This window comes from Corvus kubaryi, unplaced genomic scaffold (genome assembly GCF_017639235.1).
Source record: "Corvus kubaryi isolate FWS band 111438036 unplaced genomic scaffold, C.kubaryi_AGA036_p1.0 78, whole genome shotgun sequence".
Lineage (NCBI taxonomy): Eukaryota > Metazoa > Chordata > Aves > Passeriformes > Corvidae > Corvus > Corvus kubaryi.
This window is the reverse complement of record NW_024582065.1, coordinates 10,493,580-10,508,935: the sequence shown is the minus strand read 5'-3', so window position 1 is coordinate 10,508,935 and position 15,356 is coordinate 10,493,580. Positions and strand designations below refer to the sequence as shown.

The 15,356-nt window shown below is 37.9% G+C and overlaps 1 protein-coding gene across 5 annotated transcripts in view; it reads left to right on the top strand.

Moving 5' to 3' along the window:
* The window catches only part of GARNL3 (GTPase activating Rap/RanGAP domain like 3), a 39,426-nt gene extending 24,221 nt beyond the window's left edge, over positions 1–15,205 (top strand). For 4 of the 5 annotated variants that reach the window (XM_042052550.1, XM_042052549.1, XM_042052548.1 and 1 more), the window contains 10 exons: positions 1,592–1,708; positions 2,382–2,554; positions 2,859–3,017; positions 4,958–5,024; positions 5,664–5,771; positions 6,197–6,315; positions 6,542–6,674; positions 7,745–7,954; positions 8,260–8,371; positions 9,096–15,205. In XM_042052550.1, the coding sequence (XP_041908484.1) occupies positions 1,592–1,708; positions 2,382–2,554; positions 2,859–3,017; positions 4,958–5,024; positions 5,664–5,771; positions 6,197–6,315; positions 6,542–6,674; positions 7,745–7,954; positions 8,260–8,371; positions 9,096–9,252 (1,355 nt within the window). In that variant the 3' untranslated portion in view covers positions 9,253–15,205. Of the gene's footprint in view, positions 1–1,591; positions 1,709–2,381; positions 2,555–2,858; positions 3,018–4,957; positions 5,025–5,663; positions 5,772–6,196; positions 6,316–6,541; positions 6,675–7,026; positions 7,193–7,744; positions 7,955–8,259; positions 8,372–9,095 lie in introns of those variants that run through there. The other variant, XR_006020402.1, reaches the window with a different exon arrangement.
* The last annotated feature ends 151 nt before the right edge of the window (positions 15,206–15,356 follow it).

The following is a 15,356-nucleotide window of genomic DNA, read 5'->3' as shown; positions in this document are numbered from 1 at the left end:
GTCAGACCAATTTCACTGAAGGCAGTGGTCACTGTTCTGCCCTCATAGTGAAATGCCTGCCCAGGAAAGGAGTTACCATACATGTTACTCTTTGCTGCCCACACACCACATCTTCACAGATGTAAATGTATCATGTATGATGGAAGCATAAAAGGTCTTTTGAAGTTTGGCATAACCTCTAAAAATAACAGCACTTAATTTAGGCAGGAATACTTTCTCTCCCCTATGTCTGCCTGTTTACATATATTTCTTGATTTGAAGAGTATGTGCATTCAAATTAGCCAGAAAAAAGTCTTGAGTTTTGCTGTGGGTACACAGTTGTAGTGTTTCAGAATTATCTGCATCACCAAGAATACTTGTAAAATAGCTAGCCGAAATAGTAGCTCAGATACAAAGACGGAACACTACAGTTATCACTGGAGGAGCACCTTATTAACTGGAGGCAGTATCTAGGACAAAATGGTAATAAATTTAGCGTAAACATTTTTATGGCCTTGAGCGGGGAGGCCATATGATGAGCAGCTGAGGACACTTTGGCTGTTCAGCCCAGAGAAGACATGACTAAGGCGAGACCTCACTGCAGTCTGCAACTTCCTTGTGAGGAAAGATGATCTCTTCTCTGTGGTGACCAGTGACAAGACCTGAGGGAATGGCCCAAAGTTGTGTCAGGGGAAGTTTAAGTTAGGTATTAGAAAAAGGCTCTTCAACGAGAGGATGGTTGGGCATTGGAACGGGCTACTCAGAGGAGTGGTCACAGCACCAAGCCTGCCCGAGTTCAAGAAGCATTTGGACAATGCTCTCAGGCACATGGTGTGACTCCTGGGGATGGTGCTGTGCAGGGCCAGCAGTTGGGCTCGTTGATCCCCCTTCCAACTCAGTTTATTCTGTAGTTCTGTGAACTTGCCGTGCTTGCGTTTTAAGAAACTTCATTTCTTAGAAATTACTCTCAAGTTGCTTATTTTCCAACCGCAAATAGTAGTGCATCATTGAATTATTTGTTTTAATTTAGGGATTTTAGATTCCACTCGTATCTATCTTCGTGGAAAACAGATTGGAAGTCATGGAAAGTCGTGGAAAACAGTCATGGAAGTAGATAACTGTATACTTTTGGCAGCTGGACTAGTCCTTGGACCTAACTTGCCAATCTTTGAAGAACTGATAAGCAAAACCAATCTGTATCTTGAAGGGTTCAAACTCTGTTAAGGATGCAGTTATCAGTGGCTCACCTGGATAGTTTCAGCTCTTAAAGTTAACCCTTCTATTCTTGCCCTGTAGTTTATATCTATTACATTTTTGTTATTTTGCAAGATTCAATATATTTGCAAAATATTGTGCATTTCCCTTTTTCGAAGCGCTCAGATCATTCTTTGGTGCAGCACCACCTAATGGGAAACTCAGCTATTGTACTGAAGGGGTTGGCTACTAGAATTGTAAATCCTCGAGAGGTTGTAAGTCTTCTGTTCCCAGAGAGGTATTATGCTTGTTTATCTTTGCTCTGTTTGTTAGCTGCTACTTCTCGTTGGAAGTATTAATTTCAAACTGCCGCTTTCTTTTTTTAACTTGTTTTTTCCTGGTTCTCTCCATACGTCAGGGAAAGAATCTCGTATCCTTGTCTTCAGACTCAGTGCTGTCCAAAAAGATATAGAGACAAAAAAAGTGATAAGAAGCAAATACGACTGCAGAGAAAATAAACTGGAGAGAACAAAAGGTGATATTGTTATCCTATGTTAAAAACGTCCGCTGTGGTATGATGCTGGTAGTTGCCAGGAGCCTATTAGCTCTCTTTAGGCAGGTGTAGGTGTTCACCTTTAGTTTTTTCTCCGGACAGTCAATTCAAACTATGTTAAGCTTGTATTTGAAAACTACTCTAGTATAGTCCAGCATGACATTTTTGAATATTGTAAAAATACCATGTTATTTGGCAATTGCTGCTGATGAAAAGCTTTAGAGAAAAATAGGATTTCAGGGTTGAAAGGTATGAGAAGAATTTTGTGGGGATGTTAGACTGAAATAAAGCACGCTTTAAGTCAGAGGAACACTGGCAAATCCCCATTAAATAGTAGTGCTTAGATTAGTCTGGATGTTGCCCACTATTTTTGTAGACATGTTTCCTGGTCTTCAGAAGCAAACTGCTTTGAAAAGCTGGAACTTGTAGAACAGTGACAATCCATGTACTTAGGAGTAAGGGTAAAAGTAGATTTCAAAAGAGTCATAGGCTTTTGTCTTTTTCTAGAAGTTGGTGTAATCCTATTGAGGAGTTTTTAATTCTGTGTTGCCAAGTCATCCATCAGACCCCAGTTGCACTAATCATCATACAAATACAGAACAAAAAAATCAGACCCTACCCCAACCACTTAGAGTCTAGAACATTATTTCCTCAGGCTGCCATTTATACGCCATTAATACTCACCATGGAAGTGAACTGAGGATTGTTGTGGCTATTCGGAACAAACTGCTTCTTGTCACAAAGAAATACAATTCACGCAACACTTTAACCAGCACCTCTCTGCTGTCATCTCCTGAGTCTCCAGTAGAGGAGTTCCAGTACATCCGGGTATGTGTAATCTAGTTACTAATTATCTTAATATGCTGGGCAGCACTGAGCTAGTATGGGGGGTGTGGGGAAGATGCAGTGTGCATTATCATCTTCCTGAACCTACAGACAAATAAAAGTGAGAAGTCATACGGTGGAGTTCCAATCATATATATGCTAAAAAAATCTTTCCAATTTTTTAAAAATTGTTTCTGCTTGTTCTTTGTTTCTGTGCTTAGAGAACATCGCTTTAAAATCATGTAGTACCTGCAGCACCCACAGTAGGAACTTGAAAAAGAGAGTAATTCTATTATTTATGTTATAGGAAATATGCCTTTCTGACCCTCCAGTGGTTATGACGCTGGTGGATGGACCTACTGGAGACAGTGACAACATGATCTGCGTAGCATATCGGCATCAGTTTGATTTAGTCAATGAGAGTACAGGGGAGTCCTATAGATTGCATCACGTTGAAACAAACAGGGTAAGTTTTCATCACTGAAACTTTTCTTGCAGACCCCCACTGAACGTAATTTCTTGCAGACTCAGTGCATGCTGTGCTGACCTCCAAGGAGTGTAATTTATGGAGATGCTCATGTGGGTTACTTTTTACTTCTATAACCACTGCTTTAGGGCACTCTGAGATATTTGTTCCTTTTAGGATACATGATGATAATTCCCAAGAGAGGTAGTTACAAGATATGACACATTAGGAAAGAGCCTGTGTTTCAGGCTCTGGAATGTTGTTGTTGTCAAAAATTCGTTTTTCTTCTTTCTTAGCCAATAGCTTGCTTTTTGCTTTATTTTTGTGATATCAGTGGTTTTTTGTTTAAAAAATTGCATCAGAATAACTTCAGTGGTTGGCCACCAGTATCTTATTCAGATTTGCCTATTTGCATGTACTACGGCTAAAATATTTACATATAGCTTATATTCTATTTAAGAAACTGCTGTCCAGTCAACTAAGAACTGAATCTTTCTGTCTAGGACATAGGGTTGGGATTTAGGCAAATATCTTGATTTTCAGAAAAACGTTCCAGTATTTTCTGCTCCAGAAAAGATCATGATCTCCAGAACCTCAGAAAATCAGACAATTTAGTTTCTAAATAGGGATGTGGACCCGTAGCTGTAGACCGGAAAAAAAAAAAAAAGGGAAGATTTTGCACAGTTACTCTTTTGTTGTTCTTGCTAATGAGATAAGGGACTACTCTTTTCATTTGATGGTTCTTGGTAAGTCACTTTCTTTTTAAATCGTCTGTATTTTTATTTGGATCTGGTGATGAAGAGGTGCTCCTGGCATGGTTGATCAAGCGTAAACTTCTCCACAGTGCTGGGAATCAATCTTAATCTGGATGAGGAGCAACTACGAGTAAAGAATGGGGCTGGAGAAGTACGTCACCATCGCCATCCACCACTCCCATTTCTTTTCCACACAGGAATCCTTATTTCCTTTAGGAACACAAATAAAGCAGACAATTAATATGACCTGAGCTAGTGATTTTTCACCATGTTGAAACGGGTTACCAGCTTACTTCTCTGGACGACAGCGCAGCGATGGCTTTTAGTCACTACCAAATATGGGTCAAAATGCATTTGGTATGGATGTGTAAACTTTCAGGTTTGCTTAACAGTTCTTGACCTGCACAGTAATCTTAAATCAAGGAAAGTCAAAGAACTGCCATTCATAGCATCAATCTCTAAGCCCTCTCCCCTGATTTGGGAAGCATTTGTCTAATGTAACCTTATGTATTTCACTAATAAGGGATCATTTCTGGAAAAGATATCCTACTTTTTGTGGCTGTTTTGGTTTCTTTTTAATCTAAATGTAAAAGACAAAACCAAAGTTGAATTAAGAGAATTTATGTAGCCTAATCTATGTAAAAACTACTGCAGTTTAACCAGCATTGCTTCTCAGTTTGTAAATTCAGGCTGTTCAATAGTCCTTAGGTACATCCCTGTTGACCTCTGTAAATGTTAGTGGTTTGGAACCAGTAATTGGTGTATCTGATCTTTTTGAAGTCATGATGTGCATTTGAAGATCGCTTTTTGAAAATAATTGTTATCTGTAACATACCATGTTGATTCACAGCTTTCTGAAATCATCCTATTTCCCAAAATTCTTAATTTTTCTAAATATTGCTAAATAATTTATATGTTTTCATTGCTTTACACTGGGGTGTGATTATGAATGTTCAGTACTGCACAGAAACAAATACAAAAGAAATTGATTTGCATCTTGAGAACATCCTGAAAATTACATCACAAAAGAGGCTATTTTTATTTATTTATCTTTTTTTTTTCTTTTACCTATGGTTGTGCACTTCCCCAACTGATTGTATTGCTTGTTAGTCACAACCCGGTTGTAATAACTGTTGTAATAACTATTCTGTGCCTGTTTGTTAATCTTTTCCATTATCATTGCAGGTTAATTTTGTTGCAGCTATTGATGTATATGAAGATGGTGAAGCTGGTCTACTGTTGTGTTATAACTGTAAGTGTTTAGGGAAGGCCAAAAAGGGCAATAGCTCAATCTGCATATGTAGATCTTCTTTCATTGAAGTCTAGGTCTGTATTCAAAAATAATTTTAGTGTTTCACAGAAAGTTTGTCAAAATACTTTCTTTGGAACTTAAACACATACTGGAGAAGCTAGAAATTCAAGTATTTTAGTCACACTAGCTGTTTTATGGATGTGCAAGTTATGTGATTTGTGCAGTCTTGGTGTCTGTAATACCCCATGTGCGTAGCAGTCTTCAAAAAATGTAAATTACATGAACATATGGCTACTTGAAGGGCGGAGAAATATAATTCTGCAGACACTGCTTCCTGAATTTTTCTTGCCTATTTCTCTATCTATAGACAAGTTAGGGACCTGATAACTGTTGAAACAGTAATACTTACTTTGTGAAATATGACAACTTACTAAAACGTAGGTCTTTTATTTTGATCTTTCCAATGTTGTGTTGACAGAGAAAGCAAATTTTGCTTATCTGTGTAGCTATAGAGGGACTTTTACATGAGTGTTTGATTATGTGTACAATGTTCACCCTTCTGCAAAATCTGCCTATAAAATGGGTGGTGGTCACTTACAGTGTAATGTGATGGATGCTTTTTTTTCTGTTTTGCTACAGATATTTGTCAATACAGAAAGATATATCCTTTCAGTGGAGGTTCTCCGCTGGTCCAGCCATCAGCTTATGACTTCCACTTCAGCTGGAATCAAGTTCCTTATGCTGTTGGTAAGAAAATACCTCTTTTTAGTAGATGTTTTTTGCATTACCATTTTAGTCTGCATTTGGCTTTTAGTGGAATTACAGTATTCTGGGAATAAGCATGTTGCATTCATGATGCCACTTGACCTAAGTTTCTGCATATGATGATTTTGAAAAGTGGAGCCTTGGTAGCAAGTTCATCCCTTGCTGAACATTTTTTCCCTTTCTCTTTTTATGTGTTTTTCATTTTCCATTCACTCTACGTTCTGCCAGGCATGGAGAGTGACATTTTCTTCAGGCTCAATGTAGCTTGGTGTCCACCAGTATGTTAGACAACACTTTTCATAGGACAGGAACATGCCAGAAGAGGTCAAGAACAGTTTTCATGGACCATCTAAGAAACTTTTAAATTAACCATTTTTCCTTGCCAAATAACTTGTATTTTGTTGCAGTCTGTGCTTTCCCTTATGTTCTTGCCTTCACTACTGATTCCATTGAGATCCGATTAGTGGTGAATGGGAACTTGGTCCATACAGCAGTTGTGCCTGAGCTTCAACTTGTAGCATCAAGGGTAAGACACAGAAAAATCGTGTTTGACCACTTTTGTGATATGTTGGGATCTAATTAACATAAGAAGTTGCTGCCGCTAAAAATGCAACAAACAAAACGGAATTATGTGCTACTTGATGGCAGTAATTGTTCATCTGTGAGCTCTTAGTTTATATCAAGGTCAGAGAGAATCAGAAGATGGTTAAGAAAGTCTCACTGTACTAATGAGGAGTTATTTGTCATTTCAGTCAGATATTTATTTTAAAGCTACCGCTGCAGTAAGTGGACCATCTGACAGCTCTAAGGAAATGGGTTCAAAGAGTTCTCCTCAAACACCAACAGCTTATGAAAAGCCAGAATTTCCTCTTCCTTCTCTAGAAGGTAATGTGGCAGCTTGAATGATGATCTCTGATTGTTCCAACAGCTGTCGTTGCGGCTGATCTTCAGTAAAGATGGTAAAAAAATGTGAGTTCCTACCTGAAAGTCTGGAAGATAAGAGATTTTCTATTTTCCACACATATAAAGCACCTGGCTGAGCTTTTGCACTGTAGTATCTTTTCTGAGTAGATGGTAGCACTGTTCTGAAGAAATAATTTCTGTAGGAAGGGAGGAATTAAACTTTAGTAGTAGCTTGATGAATCTTTCGCAATGTGACCACAAGTAATAATGCAAAAAGGGGCATAAAACTGTGAGAAAGCTTGACATTTCACATACACTATTCCTTTCATTTAAGAAAAGCTGAACGACCACTGAATGGCTGAAGCTCTTTTGCAAAACAAGATTAAGAAGCCTTGAAAAACTTTGCACAGACAATTTACTGTAACGTGATCTGTGAACAGTCAATCTGTAGTGTAACAATAAAGGAGAAACAAGGGACCACCGACTAGATAATGCAGGATGTAGGTACACCTTTCTTCCTTAAATCTGCTGCTGCACTGTTAGCAGAAAGGGAAAGGGAAATTTAAAATTTTTAAAGGCAGTGCTATTTGATGGTAAATTTGGGATTTTGGTTTGTTTTTCTTCTAGCAATTAGGAAAATGTGGTATTTTGTGTTACCTAAGAGGAGGAGTCATAATTTAAACTAATTGGGATCCAGGCTCCAATATATTTGCAGTATATTAAAACACATGGGAAATATTGCACAGAGTGCAGTGTAATAGTCAGAGTACCAGCCTCAAGTCATAAAAATTTACTTCCTGGTTCCTCTGCTGATTCATCATGTTGCCAAGAGTCAATCTTCTTTTTCTCTCTAAGTCAAATTGCTCGTATTTCTTCCTTCTCTTAGCTTATTTACATTGAAAGATCTCTAGAGCAAGAAAGATCTTTGCCATTTCAGTTTAAAAGTGCCCAGCTCAACAAGTATTACTTGTCTTTACAACTTTTCATCTGGAATTATTGAGAACTGATTCTATTGTGAATGCATAATGTTCTTTTTTCTTTCTCTCTTTCAGGTGAAGTTCCATGCAAAAACCTGTACAAAATACCTCTCAGCAATCTGGTTGGGCGAAGCATCGAACGACCTCTGAAGTCACCTTTGGCTCCCAAGGTCATCGCTACTACAACATCGAGTGGCATTACCTCTCTTCCAGTTATGCACTCGCTATCTTTATCTCGTATGGAAATTAAAGAAGTTGCAAGCAGAACACGTAAAGAATTGCTGGGTAAACTCTCCTCATTCCTCAGTGTTACGTATCAGTTGCCAAACATATACTTTCTAATCTTTGTACCATCACAGGTAGGTTTGTAACATGCAGCTGGTGTTCATAAATTATTAAAATTTAAAAAGGAAACTGTGAGGAAGCATTATTTTCAAATAGTATAGCCACTGTCTGATCATGTATAAGATGACTATATTCTAAGCCAGGTAGAAATAGTTAATAATGGAAACCAGGAACAGATACCTTAACATTTTCATGAATGCTTTATTTTCTGTTGAGAGTATTAAGTCTTTTATTCCTTTATTGAGGCCTCTTGGATGAGCCTATAACCAAGACAGAAAGTGCACCGAAGCTAAAAAAGGTTTCTCGAAGACAGTCAGACCCCAAGCAGGGAGCAGTAAGATCATCTAGTAGTGACAGGTAAATATACTGCCTTTAGAAAAGAGCCTAAGTTAGACTGTAAATATTTTCAGAATTGATTGCTCATGCGTATCTCAGTTGGCATGAGGCTGACTGAGACCTTTGTATATCCATGTACATTTCGTGCTAATGTGTTTGTTAGAGTATCTGAATACTGTAAGTACTGAAACAATTACATCTTTTGCTAAAGACATGTTGATGAGCAAGGCAAGACTAAATGGCATTTTGTGGGGACCCGCTGCAGTTGAACCTGTTATTAAGGTTTGGACTACTGCATCTGCACTGTGCAGACTCTCTTGCTATTTTCTTTGTATGCTCTTGTGTTGCTATTTTCAGAATAAATTTTGTGAAAAAATACCATAGCATTTGTCTGTTTGGCACTGACCCCAGTGCCATTCTCTTCTTTTCATTGTTTCCGTAACCTACATTTGTAGGCAGAATACAGACATGATACAGGAGACTGAGAGTAACAAAACAAAAAATCTCTTGCAGTGTAAAACTATGTGTGATTTATTTCCCTATTTGGAAAATATTTGGGTGAGGGGCTTCATTAATACTGCCTTTTGATTATTTTTAGTAGAGTAAAACAGGAAGAAGCTCAGTTGTAATGGTGTGTGTCTGTCTTTAGGATAACTTGATTGAATCTAGAAGTAGAGTAACCATTGTTCCTTCCTGCCCTGTCCTGTGTATTTTTTTTAAGTAACTTTTGTCTTCCTCTTTGCAGGATAATCTCAAGCTCATTTGAAGGCTATTCTGAAAGACGTCATCCTTCCACTAGTTCAGATCCTGATACTTTAGCAAACAGGGAGGAGAGCTCACCATCTAGCTATCCATTTCAGCTGATTTCTTTATGTGATGAAGACATCATTGACTTGAAATGAAAACACTTTTAAAACCTTTCTTCCTTCACATTTTCTTACAACTCTGTAAGCTCTATGGCAGTGTCACAAACACTGCTTCTGGTGGTAAAATGTGGCTGGAAGTACTAGTGATAAATCTTTATAGAACTTGTGTCCTGGTTAGCACAGCCTGATTTGGTGATGCTTAAATCTTTGACATAGGTATGTTTTCTCAGTTAATGAAGCATTACTTTTCGTGGCTTTCTAACACTAGGTAATCAATGAGAGATTTAGGCTGAAACTGAAGTAAACAAAAAGTATTACTTGTTCTAAGCTTCTTAAAATTTGATGTACCTAAATGACATGCAGCAAAGTTAATTGCTGTTTCTACTATCATGAATTGTTTTACAACAGTGTATTTCATGTGGGGAGAGGAATTTTATAATATAGATCACAGCTTTTGGTTTTTTGGTCTTTAAAAAAACAAAACAACAACAAGAAGAAAAGGCTTGCAGGCGAGGTAATTTCAAACAGTGTAGTCAGTCCCTAAATTGATGCATCTGTGGTATGCTCACTGAAGAATCAGGTGAGATAGGAAGATGGTGCTTCCTTTGCTCATTGTTTAGAGAAACTTGAAAGCTCTTTTGGCATAAAGAATCCCTGAACAGAGAAACTTTCTATAGGAAACACAAACTTTCAGAATATTTCTTTAAAATTGGAAATTAAAAAACACAAAAAAACTCATAAACAAACAAAAAATCCCAAAATGAAAACCCCAGTCCATCTACTGGAAAACTCTTACTGTAGTTCATCTGCAGATTTTTCCATTGCTGGCAGAAGAGCCAACCCCAATTGTCTTCGACTACAAAAAGATTCTTATGCAGGCCTCAGCATTAGCTGTTGGCTGCACTTGCACCAACAGTAAACATCATTATTCCAGATAGTTGTATTTTTCTAACTGCAGACTGAAATTTCATTGCTAATAAGCTAGTTTTCTATGATGAAATAGTCATCTTGTCTCTTGCTGTGTTAAAGGACAGGGGTTTATATTTAAAGTTTGATATTTTTTTTTAACCCTTTCCTCTAGAACACATTTGCAAGGATTTATTTTGGTTTTGGTTTTTTTTTATGAAAGTGTGATGCTTCCAGCCCTTCTGTATATGATGTTTTTAGCTTTATTAGCAAGTGTTTCTTGTTCTATGTGTAGAAATACTTCTGCATCCTTGACTTTATTTCATAATACCACTCACACGTCGTGATTTCACTTCTGCTCAAGCATGATCATATGCAGATGCGTGCCTTTTGCTTTTGTAAAACTGGTTTTGCAAAGTGATTTTTTTTCTGTTTATTGTATATAATGGCTGAATTGCCTCACTGAAGAAAATATGCAAGGTCTTATCTGGAAGCATAATTTCTTACTCTCAACTAGAGTGGCTAATCAACAGAAGAAGCAATATTTTCAACAGTAATTAGTCTAGGAGCAGAATGCTATTATTACTGTAGTGGGTTACGCACTCCTAGATGTGTGGGGTGAACCTTAATAAGCATCTAAAAGGAAGTACCAGATCAAAGTCTTTGCGAAAACTTGTGATTATTTGTTGAGGATGTTGTTTCCAGAGATTGTTACTTTACCGTATCCTTATTTATTTGGACAGGTAAGGTTTAAAAAAAATCAATCCGAAAGTACCACGTGGTGCTTATGTTCCTGGAAGTTGTAAACACTTCTGAATCCACTTTTGGGGTCGCTGCTGGCACTTACATATTTTTAGAAAGCAAAAGAACCAGCTTTTTCCCTGAACAGCTTTCTCAATGTAGTATTTGGCTTGTGCCTATTTTTGAAGAGTGTACCAGTGTGTTGCAAAACTGGGGCTTCAGTTAAAATTTTAACTGGAAACTTTGCTTTACCCTGTTAGGATATTGGATTTTAAATACACTGCAGATGTTCACCTGTGCTATTATAGCATGATTTAAAATGATAAACCATTGTTCGATAGCAGTTGAAGCAATATATGGAGATTTTAAAACTTGTTTTGAAGAACCTGAGCAAACACAGGTATCTAAAACTAGCCTTAGAGATGGAGCATGAGGGAAAACAAGAAGAATGAGAAGATCTCGACAGAAAGCTTGACTACTGGCTATGATGGTAGTCATAACGCATATAGATATGGCATTTGCATCATATCCTAAACATGATTATAGAAGAAAGAGCTATAAAGCAGGAGTTATTTTCTTGAACCAGCAGTGCAGGAGTGGCTGTAAAGTATACCATAAATTAAGAGAGTGTTGGGGGGTGGGGATTTGTGTGTGTGTGCACATGCATGAGAGAGAGAGAACCTTTGAAGGTCTGCCTGTAATTACAGCATTGATGACATCTAGCAAATGAACTATAAGGAGTACAGATATTGGATTACTGAAGCTAGAAAAACCAGATCATACTAGCTTCATGGTACGTATCTGGAACGGGATGTTGGTATCATTTGAAGAGGGAAGCCCAGCAACTGCATCCCCACCCACCTCCCACCTGCTTTTATGCTATAGCTTGGCTTAATGGGTCAGGTACAAGCTGTTAAGCAGGTCACACTAGGAACTACCAGACCTTAACAGACTATTACTCATATAGGACAGGAAGGAGCTGAATCCTGCAAAAAAATTAAATGTCTTCATTCTTAATGTATCCAGTAAGTGCCTTAACAAGGCTTTGACTTCTTGAGTTTTTGCTTCTGTACTTAATCAGAGTGTCTTAGAGGGATAATATCTAATGTGGTGAAAGGAGAGAGGGATACAACATTCAGTTTGGTTTATAGGACACCTAGAAATGGTAGCTGAGGCTTGAGAGTCATGTGTATGTAGTTTACTACTTACTTACTGTATGAGAGCAGCCCAGAATATAGGTAGAAGGCAGAGAACATGGAAATAATACTCCAATTTTATTTCACACAAGCCACAAGAACCAAATTCTGTGAAGATCTTTATCGCTTTTATTGTATCAAAAGACCAAATACCAACACAATCATGTGAAATTGCTGGTGTAACAGGAGAAACCTCTGTTGTACAAGGATGTGGCTTCTTTGAGATTTTAGTAGTCTGATCAGACCACCGTGATTTCTGTGTCTCTTAGTGTGAGGATGACTAGCTTCTAGCCATTGTTTCTCTCAAAAGATCCTTACTGTTCAGACTGCTCATTAAAATCTAGAGGCAGTTGGTGGGACGGATACATAAGCTCTTGCGCATCATTTATAAAAGGCAAAGTTCTTACACTCTCCTTCATAAGACCGGTGTAAAATGACAAGGCTTGTTGGAAGGCTGCTGTGGTGGCTATATTGTCGTTCACTCCAGCATTGGAGCCATGTTTGCCTTCTGTTTTTCCAGCATGTGCATGCATATACTCTCTATAACTTAAATAGTCTTAGGCACAAATTGTAGCCATGTCCAATGTAAGCACAACCCTTTCTCCTTTCACATGAGGTGTCAAAGCTGCCTGTGGGCTGCATTCTTGATGTTGGCTGACCATCTCATGGTTGGGAGAAAAGATAATCTTTGAATCTACAACTATGTGAGATGGGTGTTGTTCCAATAGGAAAACTGAAAAAAGTTGCTACAGATGGATGGGAGGAATTGTTTCCATGAAGGAAGAATTCTTACCAGATTGAACACTTGCTATCAAGCTAAGTTTAACTGAAGGCCCATTCTGGACTCTTGGCTAAGTTTCTGCAAGAAATACTTTCTATCCCAGTGTGCTGGATTTGTTGGCAGCGGCAGGGCTCTTAACTCCTTCTGGCTAAATGGTCTTGGTCACCACTTCATCACTGTGCCTTAGTCTGACTAAATTATAGGAACGTCATTTACTTTGGTGCAAGCATTAGATTATACAGGCAGTTAATTTAGAATGTACTTGTGCCTTCTCACCAGCATGGGTAATGATGCATGGAATCACAAAATAGTTGAGGGTAGAAGGGACCACTGTGTTACCATCTAGTCCAGCACACATACCCAAGCACCACCATTCAAAATTCTGTTCAAAATGGGTATGCAACATTTTGAGCTACTCGTCATCTTTGTCCTGCATTTGAATTAAAGCATGCATGTAAACCACCACCACAGCTTTGAAGTGTGACTAGGACTCGAGAATCCCAAGACACATGAGCTAAGTTAATTCTTTCTCACACACACACAATATGCAGCCCTTAAGGCTGAGGCTTTGATAAGCCCTTCCCAAGGTCCCTAAAGCCCAGTTTGGGCTTTAGAAACCATTGCAGACTAGGAGTAATTTTTGTCCAGTTCCTTATTCTAGTGGCAATGCAGTACACATTTTATATAAGTGTTTGAAAGTAACAAAACACTTCCTTCTAATAGGAAACAAAGACCCACATGTAATTTGAAAGGGCTATGGCTATTCATGGTAGCAAGAGAACTGCTCTCTAGGTTCAGTGAATGCATGCATACATTCAGTTTTCTGGTTTTACCAGAAAAGAAGTAAGGCCTGTTCTAGTTATAGTCCTTTACTGGTTTGGGGGTGTGGCAGGGATGGTTTGTTTTGGTTGGTTTGGTTTCTTGAGGCTGGAGGTGCATGGGGGTTTTTTGTTGGTTTTTTGGTCAAGATTTTTTTTCAGGTTTTGGAGTGGTGGTTTGATTGGTTGGTTGAGGGTTTTTTTGTTGGTTTGCTGTTGTTTTTCAATGTGTAACATACGTGCAAGTATGCACCTAGAATGAATAGCAGGTTTGCTGTCTGCCTTCATGTGATTATTTCTATAAATGTGCAAGTATTTCTGACTGATAGATTCAAACTGAATTTTTTTAGTACTGTGACAGTCAACTGAATAAATATTTAAACAGTAGGTAAGAGAGCAGGGAATAGGTAACACTATTGCCTAACTAGTTACATATGGTTGAGATTGCTACTCCTGACATGTATTTTCTGCTGTTCTATGTATAGCTCGAACACCTTTTCCTAAAGGTGTGGGCCTATAACTTGTGCTTGCAGATGTGGTGGCTTTTCCGGAGCTGTTGGCTTAGTCTGCATTTGAAATACATAACCCTTTCCATTTGGATTTGGTTTTCAATATATATACATATACAGGTATATATACTTGTAATTTCTACTGTAAATGTTCAGGGATTAAAAATCCTGAGATTATATGCACTGGAATTTAAAGTAATGGGATCACAAAAGGCAGGGGAAGGAAAAATCCCATCAGCAAGTGGTAAGGTATTTCAGAATACTTTCTGTTGCCTTCCGTGTATGAAAATGAGTATCATGCTATTTTCATTGTTAACAATTTGATGTCATGGTTCATATGCACAGTGCTTGCTAATTCTGTTAAAGCACTGTTTTCTCAGATACGCTTATTCTGTTTTTGTGAAGGACTAAATTATACCCTGGGAACCTAATACTAACAATATGGGAAGGCTCAAGAGATTATGCAGCAAACATCTGTACTTGCATGCAGGTTAGAAAATATTTTTACTCCTTTTAGTTGAGCACAGCAACTTCACCAGCCTGTATACTGCTTAGCTGCTTTACTTTGTTGCTGACCTGTAACTGACTGACTTCTGTTTGCTACTGGAAATTGTGGTACTAGCACCTGACTTGAAGACAAAATTGAGATTATTTTCTGCATATTTATTTGTAGCTCTATTAGGTATGTACCTGGTTGAATGGAAAATATTATGTAAAGGTCTATGCAGAGTGTTATCTATCTGGAATGTCAGTTTAATTGTCTTCGAATGGTAGCAGACTGCTTTGTAATTTAATAATTGCATATTGTTAAGACTGTTGCTACATTTGTGGTCAAAGACTCTTTACCACTGGTCTTAAGTGCTGATGTATTACCACTGTTTTTAATGTCATATGATAGCATGTATGGTTTGTGTTTTAGATGTGACATCCCAATAGAAACAGTCCTATCACATCTGAAACTGTTTTAAGTGCTATTTATCACCTTTGTGAAGAAGAAACATGGTTTATTCTTTCACATGTAATAAACTATAAATTTGACCCCCACTTGTTTCTTTCGCACACACAGGACTAATGACTTTCAAATCTGGAAAGTAAAAAGACAAGAAATAAAAAAGACAGGATGCAGCACAGAGCACTGCTTTTTCCATTTGAGTTTTCTGAAGTGCTGTATCATACCTATGAGATTGCT